Here is a 22,487-nt window from a genome sequence, read left to right on the forward strand (position 1 = left end):
AAAACCTCAGACAAATCAATTAGAAAATAGACAAAATCATGAAAAGACATCTCACTGAAGAGGTAATACAACTGGCAAGTAAGATGAAAAGGTGGTCAATATCACTTGCCATTAGAAGTGTTCAAATTGACAACATATTACTGCACACCCATCTGAATGATTAAAATAAAAAAAATAGTGGTAAGGATGTGAAGAAATTAGATTGCTCCTACATTGTTGGTGGGAAGACAAAATTGTACAGCCACTCTGAAAACAGTCTGATGATTTCTTATAAGGCTAACGTGATTAGCATGTGACCTAGCAATTGGGATCTTGAACAAATAAAATGAAAACCTATACATGAATGTTCATGGGAGTTTTCTGAAATAGTTAAAAACTAGAAACAGATCAGATGTCTTTCAATGAGTAAATGATTAAACAAACTGTGGTATATACATTCCATTGGACTACTATTTAGGAATTAAAAGGAAAAAAACTGTTGATACAAACAATAACTTGGATGAATCTTCAAGAAATTATGCTGAGTGAAAATAAAAAGCCAATTTTTTTATTTTTAAATTTTTATTAGTACATATTTGCAGTGCACAATGATTATATTCATTGTGGAGAGTTGGTACATGTACATAACATATCTTAATTCTTATTTACTTCCCCTTCTTTCCTCTGCTTCCCCACCTCCAATCTCTTGGCTCCCTTTTCATTTGCAAAAGATGTATCTTAAAAGTTTTCATACTATATGTTTCCATTTATGTAACTTTTTTTTACCCAGGGTCTAGTGCATGCTAGGCAAGCACTCTATCACTGAGCTACATCCTCAACCCACAATGATAGAACTTAGAAATGGAAAATAGTAATGGTTAGTAGCTGATAGTGGTTAAAGATGGAGGAGGGCACAGGTAAGTTTTGTTATAAAAGGAAAACAGGGAGGGATCCTTGTGGTGATGAAATGTTTTGTGTGTTGACTGTGGTGATGGATACATGAACCTACATATGAAACAAAATTGTATGGCATTAAATGCACAAACACAAATATTTACATGTTGAAGTGGGGAAATACGAATAAAACAGGTAGATTGCATCAGTGTCAGTATCTTGGTTGTGATATCATACCATAGTTGTGTAAAATGGGGGAAACTAGTAAAGATATTCTCTGTATTTTTGCTTACAACTGGATATAAACTTACAATTATCACAATAAAAATTTCCATTAAAATGTTTTATTAAATATATGCATTCTTCTCCTAACATTCTATTTATATCCTTTACCTTATTTCTTCACACAATGACAAAATAAGTTTATATTGTGAATTAATTCAGAAAGTAAAATAGTAAGAAGCACAAATGCTCCCAACTAACCTTGGTTCCAGTGTTTTGTCTGCTGAGTCAGTCATATTAAGAATCATCATCTTTAATTAAAAGAGTAAAGTGTGGAAGAAAGCACTTGCCTTACATACAGTCAGATAGTATTTTTTGATAATGAGGTGGTTAAGACCTTTGTTCTTAGAATTTATATTGTGCCTGGCATCACAGAATTGAAGGGACATTTTTCTTTAAGCCTGTCTGTTCTCTCTACTGCTGCAAAAAATTGTTCTCTACAGTGGATTCATAATAGGTGATGATTACTATTATTAATATTAATAGCCCAAACAACATTATACAGTACAATGACTCGACTGATTATACTGAGAAATTTGATAAATCTTGTTTTTCTGAGCTCATCCTGAAATTTCTTCTTGCTCAATATCATCTTATTATTTCTCCTTTAAAATACCCTGCCTATTACTTCCCCTATAATTATAGGTTTTCTGAATGAGGGTTTTTTATTTTGGTTTCCTCTTCACTGCCTGGAGCACAGCAAGCACTTTCTAAATGTTTTTATGTTGACATCTTCAGGTGGAGACAGGTGGCTTTACAAGGTGGGGCAGTCATTGTATCAGGCAGGATTAATTCGACACTTTGCCTCAAGCTCATGGTAATACTGGTTCTTCTCCACAAATCTTGATATTTGGAAGATTAATGCTGATAATTCTGATTTACTCATTCCTTTAAAATTTAAAAAAATCCCACCCAAAGAGTTGTTTTTTGTAATTCCATTGTTTACAGTAATATTTCACTTAAAAATATATAAAGTCATGATAAGTTGACATTTGCCAATTAAATATTGATAATAGTATTTTTAGGTTTATTGTTAATATATAATGCAGACCTTCAACAAGATTAGCATTTGAATTCATAAATTTACATACTGGAGCAGGGGAATGAAGTGCACATCAAAAAGATAACTAAGCAGTAATTGTACCATTTACTATTCTGATGTTTTTGAAAAAGGAAGTAAGTGATGGGGGGCGGGGAGAGAGAGAGAGAGAGAAAGAGGCAGTGAAAACTGGATCTCAGCCACAGAAATGCTTCCTTGTGAAAAGTGTGGCTTTGTGTTTGAACAGCCTGGGTAATTCCACCTCTGGGTTTCTGTTCTGACACTAATCAATCTTTTGACCCAAAATTGTAGGCCTAAACTTGGTACCATTTTTCCCCAGACCAACTTATTAAATACCCAAGGTTACACAAAGTACAGGGGAACCCCAAATGATTCCTTGTTGGGAGGATAATAGTGGTATAATGTGGGGTGAGGTGGGCAAGGGTGATATAATGCAGTAGGTATGGCTTGAAACTTGGCACGGAGGATGCACCATTATTCCCGGTCTCTAAAATAGTGTAGATGCTAGTGTCACTGGGGCTGGGTCTGAGATAAGAAATTTATCCTACCCTTTTAAAATAAGTTTGAAGGTTTGCTGACTCCCATCTTAGAAAAAGGATTTCAGGACGAGTCAGAAAGAGGCACGAATAGGGTTTATTAGGCAGAGATTGTAGGATGCACTTAAGAATAGAGTATGGGTGCTCAGGGAACTGAGATGTGTTACAAGCTGAAGTAGCTTTCATTTAAGAGACATCTTCAAGATGAGTGATCTAGGATGTGGATTCTCATCGTTTGTCAGGTTGCAGTGCAAGCCATCTACATGTGTTTGAAGTTGAAGCATGGCTGCCTATCTATACGCTGCTTGTTTTGGGGGTGGAGGAAGCACAATTTACAGGTGAAGCAATTTACAGGTGAAAAGGACAGGTGTAGTGGTGAGATTTACAGGCATACTGTAGAAGGACCTATAGGAGTTTTTTTGTTTTATTTTGTTTTGAATGAGTTTCCAGAAAGGGAAAAAAAAGTTTGGGTAACTTTTGTGTTTTAAAACCTCAATTTTAAAATCTCAATTTTCTTATCTCCTTTCTACCTACTTTTTATTTCTTCTATCCCATCTCACTAGGAAATGCCATTTTCCATCTCTTCCTAGAATGATAGGCCTCTTCAATCACAGTGACCCCTTCGCCTTGAATTCTTCTTATTAAATTTCTTTTCTAGTGGCATCTTAACTCAGGATTGCTGCAACCGAGAGCAACTGGCAGAGAACATTTTATTGCAAGAAATACTTGACTGTCTCCTCTGCTGGTCAAAATGGTTTTAAATGCAATCTGTTCTTCATTGAAACCAGAAAATGAGATTAAATGTACTCAGTAGCTAAATGATTCCAGAAATCTGTACTTAAGGGCTAGAGCCATATGCTTTTTGTCCAGGTCTCTTTACTGCAAATCTCTTTCTAAAAGATGCATATAATATCCAGCACTACAATTATAATAAAGGTGCATCATAATTAACAAATATATTTCTTTCTTGTCCAAGTATCCAAAAAATATACATCAATGGTCTAATGGAAAAACATTGGGATGTCTTTTTTGTTGTTGTTGTTGTTGTTGTTGTTCCTGGCTGGCTCCCAACTTCCTTATTTTAAAATAAAGGGATTGGGCTAGGTTACCACAGAAGTCCCTGCCTATTTTATAAAGGACCAAGAGAAAGTAATTTTTCCCTAGCTGTTCTATAAAGTTTCCAATTATCAGTCCCATTCTTCTATTTGCTCTGTACCCAAACCTGAATTGCTTTAATTGTTTAAATGTAATTATCACATGTAAGTATAAGTGTTTTGAGCTATAAGGGACTGAGGCCAAAGGAATTTTAAGATTAGGCCACATAAACCTTCATTTAATTGAAAATAAAATGTCCTTGTCTCTGTTTCATCAACTATCAACTCATCCAGATTACAATGACTTTGATGTGCTTTTAATAAGTTGTGTGACTCACTGGGAAGTTAGAGCAATAGATTCTGTTAGCATTTTAGACTGCTTGCTGATAAAAGCTCCCAAGGGAGGATGTGATGCATAGCTGCTAATCAGCATCTAGAAAACGAATTAAACTGAAATTGCAATGGCAATGGCAGAAAGACACTTAATGTTCTCTCTCTCTCTCTCTCTCTCTCTCTCTCTCTCTCTCTCTCTCTCTCTCTCCCTTCCTCCCCACCCCTTTCTTGTAAGAATAAAGATAAATAAATGCTATCCCTTTTCTGGTAGAATTGGCAATAATGACTCATGAAAAGAATATTCAGCAAAAGAGAAGTGATGATAACAAGAAACCATGGCAAATACAAGAGGATGTTTATGCCAGTTTTAAAAGATCATCTTTCCTCGTCTTTGTTTTACTTCCTCTTTGAGTTGCTGACATGCTCTGTTATGACAGTGATAAGAGGCACTTGGAGAGGTTTTATAAATACTGACTCTGCAGCTTGCATTTATCAGGAACTTTACCCTAGAGTCTTACTTAGACATTAGGAAAAGAAAACAAATTGTGGAATACAGTTTATTATACAAGTGAGTACTATGAGAGAAAAAGGGGGCCTAAAAAACTTACAAATGTACTTGGCTAGAAGAAGTAGGAATATAGTTTAAAGAAGCAAATCTGTCATAGCTCAAATTGTTATTATCACTTGATACTTTGCTTTTTTTAATGAAGTTGATACCTGTATTATGGTAAGCTAGATAATTGCTGAGAATGAAATGGTAAAATTGATATAAGAAAAATATAACTCTTGACCTGCTAGGCATCAGATGTGCTGAGTTTTTGTCCTCAAATATCAAAGAATGAATTTCAAGGGACAAAGTAGGTCAAGAGTAGAAAAGGTTTATTAAGAGAAAGCTCCTGAGAGACAGGAGGGGACCTGAATGGGTGGCCACGGAGACCCTTCGTCAAGGGTAATTTATACAGCAAAATCACAATTTGGGTACAACATGGATCAAACTATAATCAACCTATAGAGTTACAAGCATAGCTGCTTAGCTAATGTTGATCCAATAGGGAAATGAGTAACGTAGCAAGGGTACATGGAAAGAACAAAGGCATTCTGGGGAAGAGAGGGGAGGACGGATCCAGATGTTTTAGTCACCCACCTATGTGCCTGATGCCTTTCTGGGCCCCCTAGTCCATGAGGAGCTAATTACAATATAGTCTCAAATTGCTGCTTATCTTGCAGGCTTGGCTATTGCATCTCCATCTTGAGTCCTGGCTCTCTTTAGATTTGCTTCTAGCCACAATTCTGATGTCTCCGTTTTTTTGTATGTGTGCTGACTTCCTTAAGGCCCCAATCTCTCTCTGACCGTATATTAACTTCTATCTAACTTAGCTGCCTATAATAAGATGATTGACACAATTTCAGGTTGTTATAACCCAAGATGGGTATGTATCTTGTACAGTATTATTTATATACATTAGGTTATCACAACCAGGGATGAGTTTATCCTCCAGGAGACATTTGGTAATGTCTGGAAACATTTTAACTTTCCAATACTGTAACAAAATACCCAAGATAATTAAAAAGAGGAAAGGGTCATTTTGGTTTATAGTTTTAGAGCTTCCAGCCCACGATTGTTTGGCCCTATTGTTTTGGGCCTATGGAGGAATAATACACCATAGCGGGAACATGTAGCTGAGAAGCCCTATTCACCTCATGTAGTATGTCATGGCTGAGAACAAAAGAGGAAGAGAAGAGATCAGGGTGTCACAACTCCCTTTGAGGACCTAAAACCCCCAATGGCATAAAACCTCCGAATAGCCTCCACCTCCTAAATGCTTTACCACCTCTCAACAGGCCAAGCTGAGGACCAAACCTTTAACACATGGACCTTTGGAGGACATTTCAAATCCACGATACAACTGACATCCTGTGAGTAAAAATTAGGGATGGTGCTAAACATCTTACAATGATAGGACAGCTTGCCTAACAGAATTATCCAATGCAAACTGTTAATTATGCTTAGGTTGGGAAACCTGATAAGCATAAAATGGATAATTGGGTGTGGCTCGATGACTTCTGTAAGCTGCCTTTTCAAGGAAGGAACAAGTCTTTTTCTAGAGAATTATAAGTTTAAGAAGATAGGCAAGGCCTCTAATACCCAGGGCTGGGGTCAGGGAACACCCTGGCTGAGATAGAGCTACTTACTGGCCATGAGTTAAGGTACCTGATTTGATGTGCATGACCAGAGGCCATCAGATTGGCACCTGAGTAGGGCAATCTTTGCATGATGTCACCTATCTCAGGTAAAGTATAAGAAACACTTGTGTTACTAGTTTATCCAAGAGGAAGTCTCCAGGCTCATTCTTCTATCCACATGCAGAAAACTGGTTCTCATCAAGTTAGTAAAAATACAGACCAGAGGGCTGGGGATTTAGCTCAGTGGTTCCGGTGCCTACTTTGAAGTGCAAGGTCCTGAGTTCGATCCCTGGTACCAAAAAAAAAAAGTACAAACCAGAAAACATATAGTAGTTCCAATGATAAACAGTCTACACATGAGCAACACAATCAGGGAGTGCAGGGAGGGGGAAACGTATGTGTGTATAAGTGTGTTAGAATATGAGTGTGTGTGTGTGTGTCCCAGATGAGGCAGACTGGTGAAGAAAGCCTTCTCCAGAGGACCACAGTCTAGAAACTTGATGAGGCATCAGACTTTCATTTCTGTATCCTTTAGGTGATGTTCAGTCTCTCATTGCTGTGTTCTGTGGATGTGCTTGCAACTGAGAAAATGAGTGTTGAATTCTTGAAGTTTTATGTGGCTCAGTTGTCTTTGTCACATTGGATCAAAATGTTCTCCTCCAAGGCTCTATAGGTGGATTCCCTAGATTTCTAAGGAGTTACTAGAAGTGACTATCATAATTTCATCAAAGAAATTTTTAGGCTTCTGTGCCCCAGGGTCTGGGGCACAAAAGCCATAGGTCCCTTTCAATTACAGAGCTTTAAAACGAGAGAAACTTAGTGGGGTGTGGTGGCTCACGCCTGTAATACCAGCACTCAGGAGGCTGAAGCAGGAGAATTTGAGGCCAGCCTGGGCTACATAGTGAGTTCAAGGCCAGCTTGAACTACATAAGAGAGCTTGTCTCAAAAAAAAAAAAAAAAAAAAAAAGAGAGAGAGAGAAACTTTGTGTGTCTGATTCAATTACAGTTATTATTAAATTTCATCCAGTATATTTACAGTGCTGTATAGTGTTAAACCTAAGGTGATATCTGAATCAAACAAATCACAATATATTTTAGAACTTTACTTTTTCCATCAAAATTATGATCTAAGTATATTTTCAAATACCATACAGCACCACTTGCTCAAGTTTGGGTCTGGAAATGTCTCTTTAAAGTCTGTGTTGAAGTCTTAGTCCCCAGCTTGGCACCATGGGGAGGGGGTGGAATCTTTAGGAGGTGGGACCTGGTGGGATATTTGAGGTCAACTTGGGGCTCCCTTGAGGGATACTGTTGAACCTTAATCTCTTCTTCCTTCTTTTTTTCCATCCGGCCGATGATATGACCAGTTTTGTTCCACCATGCCCTTTCTACCCTCATGTGCTACCCCATCACAGGCCCAAAAACCACAGAACCAACCACAAGCTGAAACCATGAGCCAAAATCCCTAGGAGCTGAAATGAATTGTTCCTTTTTTATGTTGATCACATCAGGTATTTTGTTACAGTAATGGAAAGATAACACACCATCTTTTCCACAATATGTACATGTAAAAGCATGGTGTGTGTTCTGTTCTTTGCTTTTAGGAAATCAATATGGTAAAGTCTGAAGTTGTCAAACGACCCTTAAGGTAAAGAACACCTTTACTTTCCAAAATGTATTTTAAATCATAATAAAATAAAAAACGAAGTCAAATGTTACAAACAACAAAGAAGAGAATGAGTAGGCAAAGATGACCAAGATTTATTTTTGGCTTTTAAGACTTTAGAATATATTTCAAATGGCTTAAAGAGCATCACTGATATATCCTTTTTGGTCTGGTAGTCTTCCTTTAGTCCCTCAGGAGTGCCTTTTGTTTTATATTCAAGTTTGGAACCAATTATAGTGTATTCCTTATTCTGCTCCTAAAGCGACTCAGTAAGGGAAAGTTGATCTGAAGGCTGATTATCTTTTACCTCGATCCCTTTTCATAGGCAGCATCCAATAGCTTCCACTCTTTTTTCCTGATTCTGAAGGTATAATCTATTATTTTAAAAAATACTTTACAAAATCTTTATAAATCTTATATATTTTACACATATCTAAGGTTCAAAAGGAAACTCATTTTGTTCAGGAAGTCAAAGGAGAGAGAATAGGGCAGAGAGGGGGCAACATTTGTACATTTTACTATTTGGAGTCATGAGACTAGGAAGATTGTATTTCTGCTACCAGATAATTAAGAGGCAGGATCTTAATTATTCTCTATCTTTGTGAGTGTGTGTGTGTGTGTGTGTGTGTGTGTGTGTGTGTGGTGCTGGAGAGGCAACTCAGGACCTTCGGCATGCTAAGCACATGCTGTGCCACCGAGCTACACCCCAGCCTCCTATCCTCTTGCAGGTCAGAGGTGGATTGTGTAGATTTTTATCACACTTTGTGTCTTTATTGGCTCCAATGGCTGTACTATTTCATCAAAAGAAAACTCCTTTTCAGAACAAAGCAGATTTAATTTTCAAGTAGCATTGCATAAGGTGACTGTAATAAGGACAGAAAACCTGGGTTCCTTCTTTTTTGCTTTCTTTGAAATCAAAGGTAAACTGAAATGAAATGCAAATAGAAGTTCTATTTGTCTTTCTCCTACCAGCTTTGTTTGTTTGGAAAGCCAGCATACAGTTAACACTGAGGAGGGTGTGGCAAATTTTCCAGCAATCGCAGCTGGGATTAACTGTAATGCCTTCTTCATTTGCCAAATCCATCCCTGAAACAAAACTGAAAAAGGTCATGAAGCTTTGTAATCTTTGCAGGTGGAGCAGACCATACTGTGCAGAAAGTGCTGGGTTGGAGGAAACCTGGGTGTGGGGCCTGTTTCACAGTTTTAGTGCCCCTTGCCTTGGGCAAAGCACTAGCTCTCAGAGACCAGCTCTTTCTTTGCAAAACAGGAATAAGAGTCACTGCCTTGCTTACCTCATAAGGGCGTTGGAGGCTCAAATTAGACATGATAATGTCAAAGAGCTTTGTGAACTCTAAAGAACTACAAATATAAGGTGTTATTAGAAGCTGAAAGTAAGTGATTAACAGCTTAATTTAAACAATTTCAAACGCCTCAGCAGAGCCTTGTGGATGTTAGATATTTGTACCATCATGTGGTAAGGGAAGAGTAGTGGCTGGGACAGGAAGGATGGGTTTGCTCTTCTCCAAGTAAATAAAGGGTAGATTGAAGTGCTTCTTGGCTAAGGTTGGACACACCCAAGTGGTTTGGAGAATGAGTTGGGTTTTAACTAACAGGAGACAGAAGGATGGCAAAAGGGCCAAATGTACTCCAGAAATAATGCAAGGTGAGCAAAAGATGAGACTCAAAAGTTGGGGGAAAAAAAGGAATAAGGTATGCTGGTGCAAACCTGTAATCACAACATTCTGGAAGGTGGAGGCAGGAGGATTTCAAACTCAAGCCCAGCCTGCACAACTTAACAACTTTGTGAGACCCCATCTCAAAATAATAATTTTTAAAAAGGGCTAGGAATGTAGCTCGGTGCAAAGGGCCTGGATAACACACACACACAAACACACACAAACACACTCTCTCTCTCTCTCTCTCTCAAAGGCAGGTGAGACAGACAATGAGTAGGGGGCAGTTTCTTGTGGTATCCATGTAGGTTGCACATGTAGGAAGAGTGAAGAGGAAAGAAGTTTCCAGGTTAAAGGCAAATGAGTCTGGAACAAGGAGCTCAGCAGTCAGCATTCCTAGACACCCAACCTGGCCTTCAGACTCTTAGAGACAGACTGCTGTGACCCTCTACAGGAGTACCTACAGTGTGCCAAGCACCAGAAAGTCTTCAACATTTTCAAAGTCTTGTACAAAACCTCAATGTGTAAAACAGAAAAACTTGAAGCTGCTCTGTTAAAGTGAAACTTGGGGGACCCAGGGCTACTCAGCTGCCCTCTGATGCCACTGGCAGCTTCTGTCACCTCTTCAGGTGGCAGGGATCTGCCAACAGGATAGGACCATTCAACCTCAGTTTATGTTCAGGGCCTAGCACATGACAGGGAATCAGTATAACCTGAATGAGTGACTGAGTGCATAAGATAGAGAGTAGTGGTCTGTAGGAGGGAATTCACGTAAGTGGGTTAATTAGGTTGTGTAACTATGCCATAAGGCTGTAACTCAGCTTGAGACATGTATGGTGGCTGGGTCACTGTGGCTGGCCTGCCAGGGATCTCTCCCATCTTGGAGTGAGAAACTTCCCTAATCATGAGAGTGTATCTAGACCCAGGAACCAAAGTTGTAGAAAGATAAACCAGAATGAGAAGAAACTTCCACTGACAAGGTCTTTCTCTATCATTTTATCGAAAAAATACAACCAAAATACAACTGTCTGCTGTGGACAGTGTCTTCAGAATCACACACCACAATAAAATGAGCTGGCATTTATCGGGTGCTTTTGTCCAGGCACAGTAATAACTCCTATATGTGGTGTAGTAGGCAGAAAAATAACTGCAAAAAACATCTAGGTCCCAACACCTGGAGCCTATGCATATGTTACATTATGTGGCAATAGGGGAACTAAAGTTTCTAATCAGCTGAGGGCAGGTGTGTGCGGGGTGCTGTGCTTTGAATATGGTTTGTCTCCTCTAAAACTCATGTTGGAGTTTGGTAGCTTTGCGGTGGTGACCTTTACAGGTGATTCAGTAATCAAGAGGGACTGATGCCTTTCTTCTGTGAATTTTCTCTCTTGGGACTGGATCAGTTACTGTGAGACCAGGTTGTCATAAATCAAGGTCACCATTTTTATTTTGCCTCTTCCACATGTACCCACTTGCCCACTTCCACTCTTCTGCTGTGTTATGACACAGAATGAGGCCCTTAAGATTTGGCTGCAGATCATGAAATCTCAGCCTCCAGAACCATGAGCTGAAATAAACTTCTATTCTTATAAATTATGCAGGCTTAGGTATTCAGTGGACAAAGACAAAGGAAGATTATCCTGGATACTTCAGGTGGGCCCAGTGTAATCACAAGATTCCTCAGAATTGATAGGAGATGAGGGGAGTCAAAGTCAGAGAGGAGCTCTGGCAACAGAAGCAGAGGTTGGAGTGATGTGCTGTGACAACCTGACTGGCCTTTGCTGGTTCTGAGGTCACAAGGAGACTCCTGAAGCTGGATAGGCAAGAAATGGATTCTTCTCCAGTGCCTCCCAGTCCTGCTGACACACAGATTTTGGCCCAACAAAACTCAGGTCAGACTTTTGACCTCCACAGGGGTAAGATGAAAAGCTGGAGTTGTTTTAATCCATTATATTTGAGGTAATTTGTTACAACAGCCACAGGAAGCAAACAGATTTTCCCACCCCATGTTCACAACAGTCTTACCAGATGTCATTATTTTGTAGATTCATAGACTGAGTCTTGGGGAAGTTGAGTCACTTGACCCAGTGTGCAGTGAGTGTCCTGATTCCAAGGCCAGCTCTCTTAACCACAATGGTGCTTAAAAGTGGTTTTCCTTCCTCATTTCACAAGTGAGAAAACCAAGGCCCAGAGAAATCACATGGGCTGCTTTAGTTCTCATGCAAGTTAGTGGCACAGCTTAAACTGTTCCCCAGGACAGTGGTATAGACCACGGTTTCATGATTGCAGCATTTCATCCGAATGCATGTTTTAATTAGGCAGGTCTGGGCTGGGATGTAGGACCCTACTTTTTATGGTGACAATTTTTGTTCTTGCCTTGGGGTCTGAAAATCCAGTCATCAAAAAAAGCCTGAGATATCTAGAGGGATGAGGATGAGGGCATTAAGGGGGAAGAGACAAGCCACCCCAGATGCACAGCCCTGGAGAAGGAGGTTTAGGGTCTCACAGGGAAAAGCCAGTGTTCGTGACAGTACCAAACTCTGTTCTGTCCATGAGAAACGTGTCACTTAAACTTGATGATTAATTTTGTTATCTGAAAATTCATCCCAACCTTGCAGGCATAGGTCTGGCACTGTGAACAGCACATGGGTCAAGGTTTGTTCTTTCTGCCATGGAGACCAAAATATCATAGTTACTTGGGAGATCCCCAGCACCACAAAAACAAACAAACAAACAAACAAAAAACCCCACACAAGTCCCATTCCCTGCTGGGGGTTAAGATTTTCTCTCTCTCTCTCTCTCTCTTTCTTTCTCTCTCTTTCTTTCTTTCTTTCTTTCTTTCTTTCTTTCTTTCTTTCTTTCTTTCTTTCTTTCTTTCAGAAATAATGTGCTTATTCTTCAAGAAACATCTCTGAAGTTTGGACAGAATCCAAGGGATCCTGGCCCAGATTCCTGCCTCTCTTGAGCAACAACCCAACCCCCTCAGTGGCCTCAAAACATGGGACCAGGAAGGTCACTCACTCTATGAGTGCCTTGTGATTTTCTGAGTCTTCATTTTGAAAAGAAAAAATGTATTCGCCCTCGTGAATAAGTGGGAAATGCTGAGAGACATTCTCTAACCTATTTCACAGCAATTGTAGAATTTTCAGCTGTTTGTGGCCACCAGGGATGCTGGGAGGCTAGGAATGTTCTGGTTTCGTTTTGAAACAACCCTCAGGCACACAAGCAAAAAATATCAGCTTTCAGACACATGAACTCAGAGAGAAAACAAATATTTGCCTGACTCTTTTCTAGGAGTACAAAGTGAAAACTATATCTCTACTTATTTACTATGGCGTAAACATGAGATTTTGTTCCCTCTCAGACTCAACAATATTAACTTCCCATGGTCCCTAATGTATAATTCGTGAATTGTAGTCTTAGACTATTTCTAAAATAAGTTTTGTACAAACAATCTCAGCTCTGTAGTTTGTCTGCAGAGGTAGTGGTAATTCTTCTGGGAAATAGTATGCTGATGAGGTGGCTGGATCACCCACCTAGCACTGAGGAGCCTTGTAAAGAACAAGGTATTTCACTATGTTGTGGAGAAAAATCTTTCTTTACTTCCAGTCAGGGTTCAGCTCTCACATCTGAAGGCTGAGCTGTTTCGTGAGGGGCACTCTGGCTGCTGGGGAACCTGACATTGTGGGCAGTTTTCAGATATTAATCTAGAATAGGGAAAAAGCACAGCTTGTTGGTGAGAGAGCCTTTGTTAGCTGCGGCATCTTGTTCAGGCCTCCATACTTCTTCTTGCAGTGATTTTACATTATGGTCTTCATGTCCTCATCTGAAAGCTATGAATAAAAACACTGTCTCTTTGGAGTAATGTGGAGATAAAAGGAGATAATATTAATAACACAAAGTAGGCCCCTAAAATGTTCCTTCCTTCAAGAGCCAATAGCAAACGGATTTCCAATAATAGTTTCTGTTTGTCTATTGGATGTGTTATATTATCTTTCTGCTTTAAATTGGTCTATCTAGTGCTCTGGGTTTTGTTTGATCTACCAGTATTGATAATTTTTATTTCTTTTGAACATACAATTGATGATGGGAGGCAGGGATCCAAAATACTACTGGTGACAATCCAGTAGTGGTTATAAGTAACAGGATGCATACATACATGCAAATGCAGGAAAGATGGTTAAGTTTAAAAAACAGCATCATAAATGAATTGATGGATTATCTTGGTGATGTGAAAGCAAGATTCAATACCAGAAAAGACTGTGTCGTTGGTGCCTATTGGTAATTATTGGAGACCAGAAGAGTTAGGCAGGTTTTCTTTTCTGCCCTCCCCCAACACACACACACACACACACACACACACACACACACACACACACTCCTTCCTCCTTTGCCAGCTGACTGTGCTGACTGCAAAAGCTCTCCAGGAGTGATGATACTGAAGGAAATTCACTTTCCTTGCCTACTATTTACCCCTTCAAGTCACATAGCTAACATTAGCTCTGGTGAGGCAAGTGTCATCCTTGCCTCTTTAACCTCTCCAATCTTCTTAGGTCCTCAGGGAAGAGGGATGTAAGGGCTTCCTCTCATGGTGGAGGGGCTGAGGTGTTGACCTGTTTCCTGTCTGCACACAGGAAATGAAGCTTAAGCTATGGGACCATTACTTACATAGGCCCTTTAAAGGCTCTAGAAATAGGTTTTTATGGCCATATGTGCTTTTAATAAACTTTGCAAGAGATATTCTGAACACTATCAGTTAGATTAGATCCTTTTAATAAAATTTGCAAGAGCTACTCCAACCACCATCAGTTAAGATTGTGTTCTTTTCCACTCCATTCTGTTTTCTCCCCCTTCATTCTTCCTCATTTTCAGGGAAATGTGAGTGTCCAGGGGCTTTTGGGGGAAGTTGAACTGGAGATACATTTAGTTTGGCTTTAGTGAGAACTATTTATATGTGCTGCAGTCTCTTCCACATAGAGTTAAGCTATTGCTGTGCCAACTTCTGAGTTGTGACAGGAAATTGCAAGGGACAAAGTCATTTCGTGACATGGACATGACCCTAGCCATTTGTTACTGGAAGTGTGGGGAGAGTGGAGGTGAAACAAGGTTTGAGATATTTGGAGTCAGAAGATAGTCTGTGGAATATTCTGCCAAGATTCGGTTTTCAAAAAAGCTTACTGAAGGGCTGGAGATGTGGCTCAGTGGTAGAGTGTATGTGTATAAGGTATTAGTTCAATCACTGAAAGGAACAAAAAAGCCCAGCCAAAATGCTAGTTCTTTCCTGTCAGGAATATACCAAAAAATGCAGCATAGATAGTTATAATATTTTTTCTTTCCAGAGTTGATAAGAATCACATACAACCACTTATCAGAATTTCAGTCTGTAGGTAGAAAGCCTGGAGACAAGGTATCTGTAGCAATTTAAGAGTGAGAAGAATAGGTTGGGGATTTAGCTCAGTGGTTCTGCTGCCTGCCTTGCAAGCACAAGGTCCTGAGTTCAATCTCCAATATAAAAAAAAAAAAGAAAAAAAGAATGAGAACAAAAACTTGATAGAGTAGTATCAAAATTGAGAACAACAATCTCAGAAATGTACAGAACTTTAACAATGACATGCAAACCAGACAGGAACTTACCTACACAACTGATTGTAGAAAATTTTAATCAAGCTTCTTAGAGAAATTATCCTGTTTGCTCTGTGGAAAACATGACAAAAATCTGGATTCCATTTTTTGCCATCAGAATTTAAACTTGTATTGGAAAGATGATTAAAGATTGCTATTTGCTAAATATTTCCTTTATACCTAATTTTAATTTATTCTTTAGTATTAAATTTCTTAGTGAGGGCCTTCTAAATTGTGTAGGCATTGGTACCACTGTTCCCAGTGCAGAGGAAGAGGCTTCTGAGCTGCCATTCCACTGCTGCCACTGCAGAGGTAGGGGCCTCTAGGCTGCGATACCACTGCACCCAGTGCAGAGGAAGGGGACTCCTGGCTGCCATTCCACCACTTCCATCCCAGAAGAAGGGGCTACTGGGATACCATTCCACCATTCCCAGTGCACAGGAGGTGAGCCGCGTGAGTGCAAACAGCATCCCCCCCCTCACAGTCAAAATGAGAAGACACATAAATAAGTCTAAAAAACAGACTTCCAGATCACCTACAGCAACCCCAAAGGGAAATGAGATGGAACACTCTGATACTCAACCACCTGGATTCCCTGAACTGGCAATAAAAGAGGATCTGGAAAAAATGAAATCAGAAATAATTTCTCAGAAAACAGCAGAGATTGTGCTCATAGTGCAAGGCATGATTGATAAATCTAGAGAGGAGCTGAGGAATATGATGGAATCCCAACATAGGAAACAAATGGAATCCATAAAACAGAGGCAAACAGATTTCCAGGAGATCAAAAACTCCATTGAAAGTCTACACAGCAGAATGAACCAATGTGAGGACAGAATTTCAGATATAAAAGATAAGATTGCAATTAGTGACCAGGAAAAGAAAAATTGTTTCAAAATTGTAAGGGACCATGAGAAGTCAATCCAGCAGCTGCTAGACAATGCAAACAAAAATAAAATAAACCTGATTGGAGTCAATGAAGAAACAGGAGAGTGCAGATGACATAAAAAACTGTTCACAGAAGTGATGGCAGAAAACTTCCCAAATAGGGGAAAAGAACTTGACATACAGCGAAGTGAGGCATATAGGACTCCAGCTAGCCTTGATAAAAAAAAAAAAAAATCTACACATAGGCTTATAATTGTTAAGATTCCAGAAACCCAACAGAAGAACAAAGTTCTATAAGCAGTTAGAGAAAAGAAACAAATCCCATACAAAGGAAAGCCCATCAGAATCACAGCAGACTTCTCAAAGCAAACCATCAAGGCAAGAAGAGCTTGGAGTGATGTATTCCAAGCCATAAAGAAAAACAGCCTCCAACCCAGATTGATGTACCCTGCAAAACTATCTTTCAAAATTGATGGTGAAAAAAGATAATTTCACGACAAAGAACATCTTAGGAACTTCATGAATACCAAACCAGCACTCCAAAAAATTTTAGACAATATCCTAGGAAAAGTCAATGAGGATCACAACCCCAGGAAGCCCAGCAGAACGAATATGTTGGGCGTGACAAGAAATTAAATGCAAAGGGGGGAATACAGCAAAAAGAAAAAGTCATGACAATGATAAGTCAATACATATCAGTTATAACCCTAAATGTTAATGGTCTCAACTCACCAATCAAAAGACATAGACGGGAAGAATAGGTCAAGAAGAAAAATCCAACAATATGCTGCATACAAGAAACACACTTCATTCAAAAAGAAACTCATAGACTGAAAGTTAAAGGGTGGAAAACAATACTCCATGCAACAGGAACCCCCAAAACAACAGGAGTAGCTATCCTCTTTGCAGATCAAGTGGATTTCAAACCAACACTGATTAAGAGAGACAAAGAAGGACACTACATCCTTGTAAAGGGAACAATCCAAGGGGAAGAGATGACAATCATAAATATATATGCACAAAACACTAGTGCACCCAACTATATAAAACAAATACTAACGGACATGAAAAGTCATATATGTACTAATACGATAGTAGTGGGGGACCTCAATGTGCCACTGTCACAAATAAATAGATCAACTAGACAAAAATAAGCAACGATATACTAGAACTCAATCAAACTCTTGAACAAATGAACTTAACAGATATTTACAGAGTGTTCAACCCCACAAAATCAGAATACACATTCTTTTCAGCTGCACATGGGTTGTTCTCCAAAATAGACCACATACTTGCTCATAGAACACGTCTAAGTAAGTGCAAAGGAATTGAAGTTATCCCCTGTATATTATCAGACCATAGTGTGATGAAATTGGAGATCAATAGCAAAATAAACCACAAGAATTTCATAAACACATGGAAATTGAGAAGCACACTTCTGAATAACCAATGGGTCACAGAGGAAATTAAAGAAGAAATCAGACAGTTCCTTCAATTAAATGACAATGACAATACAACATATCGGAATCTATGGGACACAATGAAAGCAGTCTTACAAGGGAAATTCATAGCAGTGAATACGCATATTAGGAAAACAGAACGAGCATAATTAAACAACCTAATGCTAAATCTCAAGCTTCTAGAAAAAGAAGAGCAGGACAAACCAAAAGCTCATACAAGGGAGGAAATTATAAAGATCAGAGCAGAAATCAATGCAATGGAGACTAAGAGAATGATACAAAAATTAATGAAGCCAAGAGTTGGTTCTTCGAAAGAATCAACAAAATTGACAAACCCTTAGCCAGCCTTATTAGAAAAAGGAAAGAAAAGATCCAAATCCATGCAATTAGGAATGAAAAGGGTGAAATTACAATGGATCCAGCAGAAATCCAGAGGATCATCAATATCTACTTTCAGAACCTATATGACAATAAGATGGAAAACACAGAAGAAATGGACAAATTCCTAGGCATGGAAGAATTACCAAAGTTGAACAAAGAAGACATAAAAATTCTAAACAGCCCAATATCAATCAATGAAATTGAAAACATAATTAAAAACTTATGAACTAAGAAAAGTCCGGGTCCTGATGGATTCACTGCTGAATTCTACAAGACATTTAGAGAGGAACTACTGCCACTACTGTTTAAACTCTTCAATGAAATTGAAAGGGAAGCAATACTCCCAAATTCATTCCTGGAAGCAAGCATCACCTTGATCCCCAAAGCAGAGAAAGACCCAACTGAAAAAGAGAATTATAGGCCAATCTCGCTAATGAACATAGATGGAAAAATCCTTAATAAGATACTGGCAAATAGAATGCAGAAGATCCTCAAGAAGATCATACACCCTGATCAAGTGGGATTCATCCCAGGGATTCAGGGGTGGTTTAACATATGCAAAGCAATCAATGTAATACACTATATCAATAGAGCCAAGAACAAAAACCATATGATCATCTCCATAGATCCAGAAAAAGCATTCAACAAAATCCAACATGCATTTATGATAAAAACCCTACAAAAAATTGGAATAGATGGTCTCTTCCTCAATCTGAAAAAAGCCATCTATGAAAAACCAACAGCTAATATCATACTAAATGATCAAAAACTGAAATCCTTGACACTCAAATCAGAAACAAGACAAAGATGTCCATCATCACCAGTCTTGTTCAATATAGTTTTGGAAACATTAAGCCACGGTAATTAGACAAGAGGAAGAAATAACAGGAATAAAGATAGGAAACGAAGAAGTCAAATTGTCATTATTTGCAGATAACATGATACTCTAAATAGAAGACCCCAAGAACTCCACCAAAAGTCTTCTAGACTTAATAACCAAATTCAGTAGAGTAGCGGGATACAAAGTTAACACACAAAAATTAATAGCTTTCCTCTACACAAACAATAAACTCATTGATACAGAAATAGGGCAAACAATTCCTTTCACAATAGCATCCAAAAAACTGAAATATCTAGGAATCAACCTAATAAAAGAAATCAAAGACCTCTTCTCTGAAAACTGTAGCACTCTGAAAAGAGAGATTGAAGAGGAGATCAGAAAATGGAAAGTCATCCCTTGCTCTAAAATGGCCATACTTCCAAAACTGCTATATATATTCAATGCAATCCCAATTGAAATCATAGCAGCATACTTCCTGGACCTTGAGAAAGCAATCCAAAATTTTATTTGGAACAAGAAGAGACCCAGAATAGCAAAAGCAATTCTAGGTAACAGAGACATGGCAGGTGGTATCACAACCCCCAACTTGAAATTATACTTCAAAGCTGCTGTGATAAAAACAGCATGGTACTGGCAAAGAAACAGACCCAAGGACCAGTGGAACAGATTAGAAGATGCTGAAACAAGTCCAGACACACTCAGCCACCTCATCTTTGACAAAGGAGCCAAATACCCTCACTGGAGTAAAGATAGCCTCTTTAATAAATGGTACTGGAGAAATTGCGTTTCAACTTGCCAAAGACTGAAACTAGACCTGTATCTCTCACCATGCACTCAATTAAAATCGAAATGCATTAAAGATCTAAATGTTAAAAATAGAAAGGCTGAACCGGCTAGAACAGAGGTTAGTTAGAACTCTTGAAGACATTGGTGTAGGAAAAGATTTTATGAACAAAATCTCAGTTGCCCATGAACTAGCACAATCAACAAGTGGGATCTCTCCTTATTAAAAAGCTTCTGCACAGCAAGAAAAACCACCAGCAGTGTGAAGAGATAATCCATAGTGTGGGAAAAAATCTTCACCTGCTGTTCCTCAGACAAAAGTCTACTATCTTCAATCTATAAAGAACTTAAAAAAATCAGACCTCTAAAACTTAAAGACCCAATCCAAAAATGGGCATCTGAAATGAACAGACATTTCTGACAAAGAAGTAGAAATAGCAAATAAATACATGAAAAAATGTTCAACATCACTGGTCATTCAAGAGATGCAAATGAAAATAATGCTTTGATTCCACCTCACTCCAGAAAGAATGCTTGCTATCAAGAAATCAACCAATAACAATTGCTGGTGGGGCTGTGGGGAAAGAGGAACTCTTCTCCACTGCTGGTGGGAGTGCAGACTGGTGCAAGCACTGTGGAAATCAGTATGGAGATACCTCAAAGAACTAGGACTGGAAGTCCCATTTGACCCAGCTATTCCCCTGCTGGGTATCTTCCCCAAAGAATTAAAAGAATCATACCACAGTGATATATGTGCACCCATGTTCATAGCAGCACAGTTTGTAATAGCTAAAACTTGGAAGCAATCCAAATTCCCATCAACTGGAGACTGGATCAAGAAAATGTGGTTTTTTAAATAAAATGGAGTACTACTCAGCCATAAAAAATGAGAAATTAGAGACATTTATATCTAAATGGATGCACATTGAGGCAATACTCTTAAGTGAAATAAATAGGACACACGTGTAAATACTGAATAGTTTCTCTGGTGTGAGAAACTGAAAGTGTAAATAAGGACTAAATGGTATAATAGATACTGTGAGATAGGAAGAAAAGGGGCAAAGGGGAAGGGGAATTGGGAGGGGTAGGGGAAAGGAAAGAAGGGAATGGAATTAATATGAGAAAATGAAAAAATGGAAACAAAGTCTTTGTAAATTGCCAGGGATGGAAGGATTGAAATGTGGGCAGTGGAAGGGGGAAACATAAGAACCAAGAGAGATTATGTAAAGGTGCAAATTTCCAATGATGAATGTAATTATGTTGTATACCTAAAATGTACCAATAAAATAAAAATTAAAAAAAATTGTGTAGGTATTAGGCTTCATACATCCTGGATCAGTCGCTGATGCTAATGAATGATCAAAAGCATTTCTAAACTTGGAAGAAGGTTCTCCCCAAATATAATCTCTCCAAGGACTTCCAAGGTTCATACTCTAGAAATATGAGCTGAATAAATTTTTACTCTTTATAAATTACCCAGACTGTGGCACTCAAGTACAGTAAAAGAAAACTGACTAAAGCATGAAGAAATGTCACGCTCTTTATGATAATCTGGACCTACTCACTTGGCTTTTTTCTGTATTTACCACCAACACTACCTCTGTTCCCAGCTCCCACCATCCAAAGCAGGATGGCATCAAAACCCCTGCCAATCTGCCCAGGAAAACTCTTTTTTCCCATCAGAATTTGAACTTGTATTGAGTTTAGAGACTGATAACCTCCCAAGTATGTGGGGTCTAGTCCAGAATATTAAATAGAAATAATATTCCTTTGTATCTAGCCATCTAGTAAATGGAAAAGGTAAACTTTTCAGTGAGAAATTCTGGAAGGAAAAAATATATAGCTTTTTGAGGAGTTATGATATATTTTTGAAAACTTGTCCAAAGCCTTCCCTTTCCTCTGCTCATGTAGGCTGCTGTTGCATTTCTTTTATATTATGGATTTGGACTGTTTGGGCTCAATTTCTGGGAGAAAGACACAGCAAGTTAGGGTGTATGATACATGAGTCTCAGGAATTATAACTAGCTCTCAGCTTCTGACTCTAAAGTCCTAAGTCTGGGGAAAATAGGTCAGTTCTTTTAAAAAGTATAGAAGAAGAGTTTAAAAAGCTAGAAAAGTCAAGTATCTTGGAAACTTTGTGTGGGAATCCCATACCTTTTATCTTCTGGACACAAGGTAATGATAGTGATGATGATGATGATGATGATAATTATGCACTCTGCTTATACAAAAGTCTTTCATGTGCAGGCTTAAAGTGCAACATAACCACTAATTAATTCTGAAGGCAAGCTAGGCAAATATCATTATCTTTAATTTACAGGCAAAGAATTCAACAAGGAGGACATTAAGTCCTTTACCCGAGGCCTTCTCAGGGTGAGTAACAGAACAGTACCCTGCATCCTTACCTTTCACTGGGTACTCTATGAGTAGCTTCAGAAGGGCTTTCTTTCCTTCAGAAGTATTCTTTGTTTGTTGATTGATTGTTTGATCCAGAGTCTCATTATATAGTCCAGGTTGGCCTTGAACTCCCTATGTATCCTAAGCTGTCCTCAAATTTGCCATGCTCCTCCCTCAACCTCCCAGGGGCAGATGTTACAAGTGTGGACCATTGCACCCAGCCCAAAAGTGATTCTGAACTGTAATTTGTGGTTGACATTGAGGGAATGCAAAAGATGACAACAGCAGCAGATGCTAAGTGTCCAAATGGAAGGTAAAAAGTACAAGAATCAGGCACAGAGAAGACTGTTGTGAGTCTGAGAAGGTTTGAGCAGAGGGAGTTTAGAGTTTGATTTAGGGAGAAAAGTCATTATGGGA

At 38.8% G+C, this 22,487-nt stretch overlaps 1 protein-coding gene across 4 annotated transcripts in view; it reads left to right on the forward strand.

Moving 5' to 3' along the window:
• The window catches only part of LOC147822277 (uncharacterized), a 246,524-nt gene that overhangs the window by 20,669 nt on the left and 203,368 nt on the right, over window positions 1-22,487 (forward strand). For all 4 annotated transcript variants that reach the window (XM_087197424.1, XM_087197425.1, XM_087197426.1 and 1 more), the window contains exons 2-3: window positions 6,021-6,095; window positions 21,994-22,046. In XM_087197424.1, coding sequence (XP_087053550.1) covers window positions 6,021-6,095; window positions 21,994-22,046 — 128 coding nt within the window. The remainder of the gene's footprint in view (window positions 1-6,020; window positions 6,096-21,993; window positions 22,047-22,487) is intronic.

This window comes from Heterocephalus glaber, unplaced genomic scaffold (genome assembly GCF_053883595.1).
Source record: "Heterocephalus glaber isolate CG9 unplaced genomic scaffold, H.glaber_assembly_v1.0 deba00001666, whole genome shotgun sequence".
Classification (NCBI taxonomy): Eukaryota; Metazoa; Chordata; class Mammalia; order Rodentia; family Bathyergidae; genus Heterocephalus; species Heterocephalus glaber.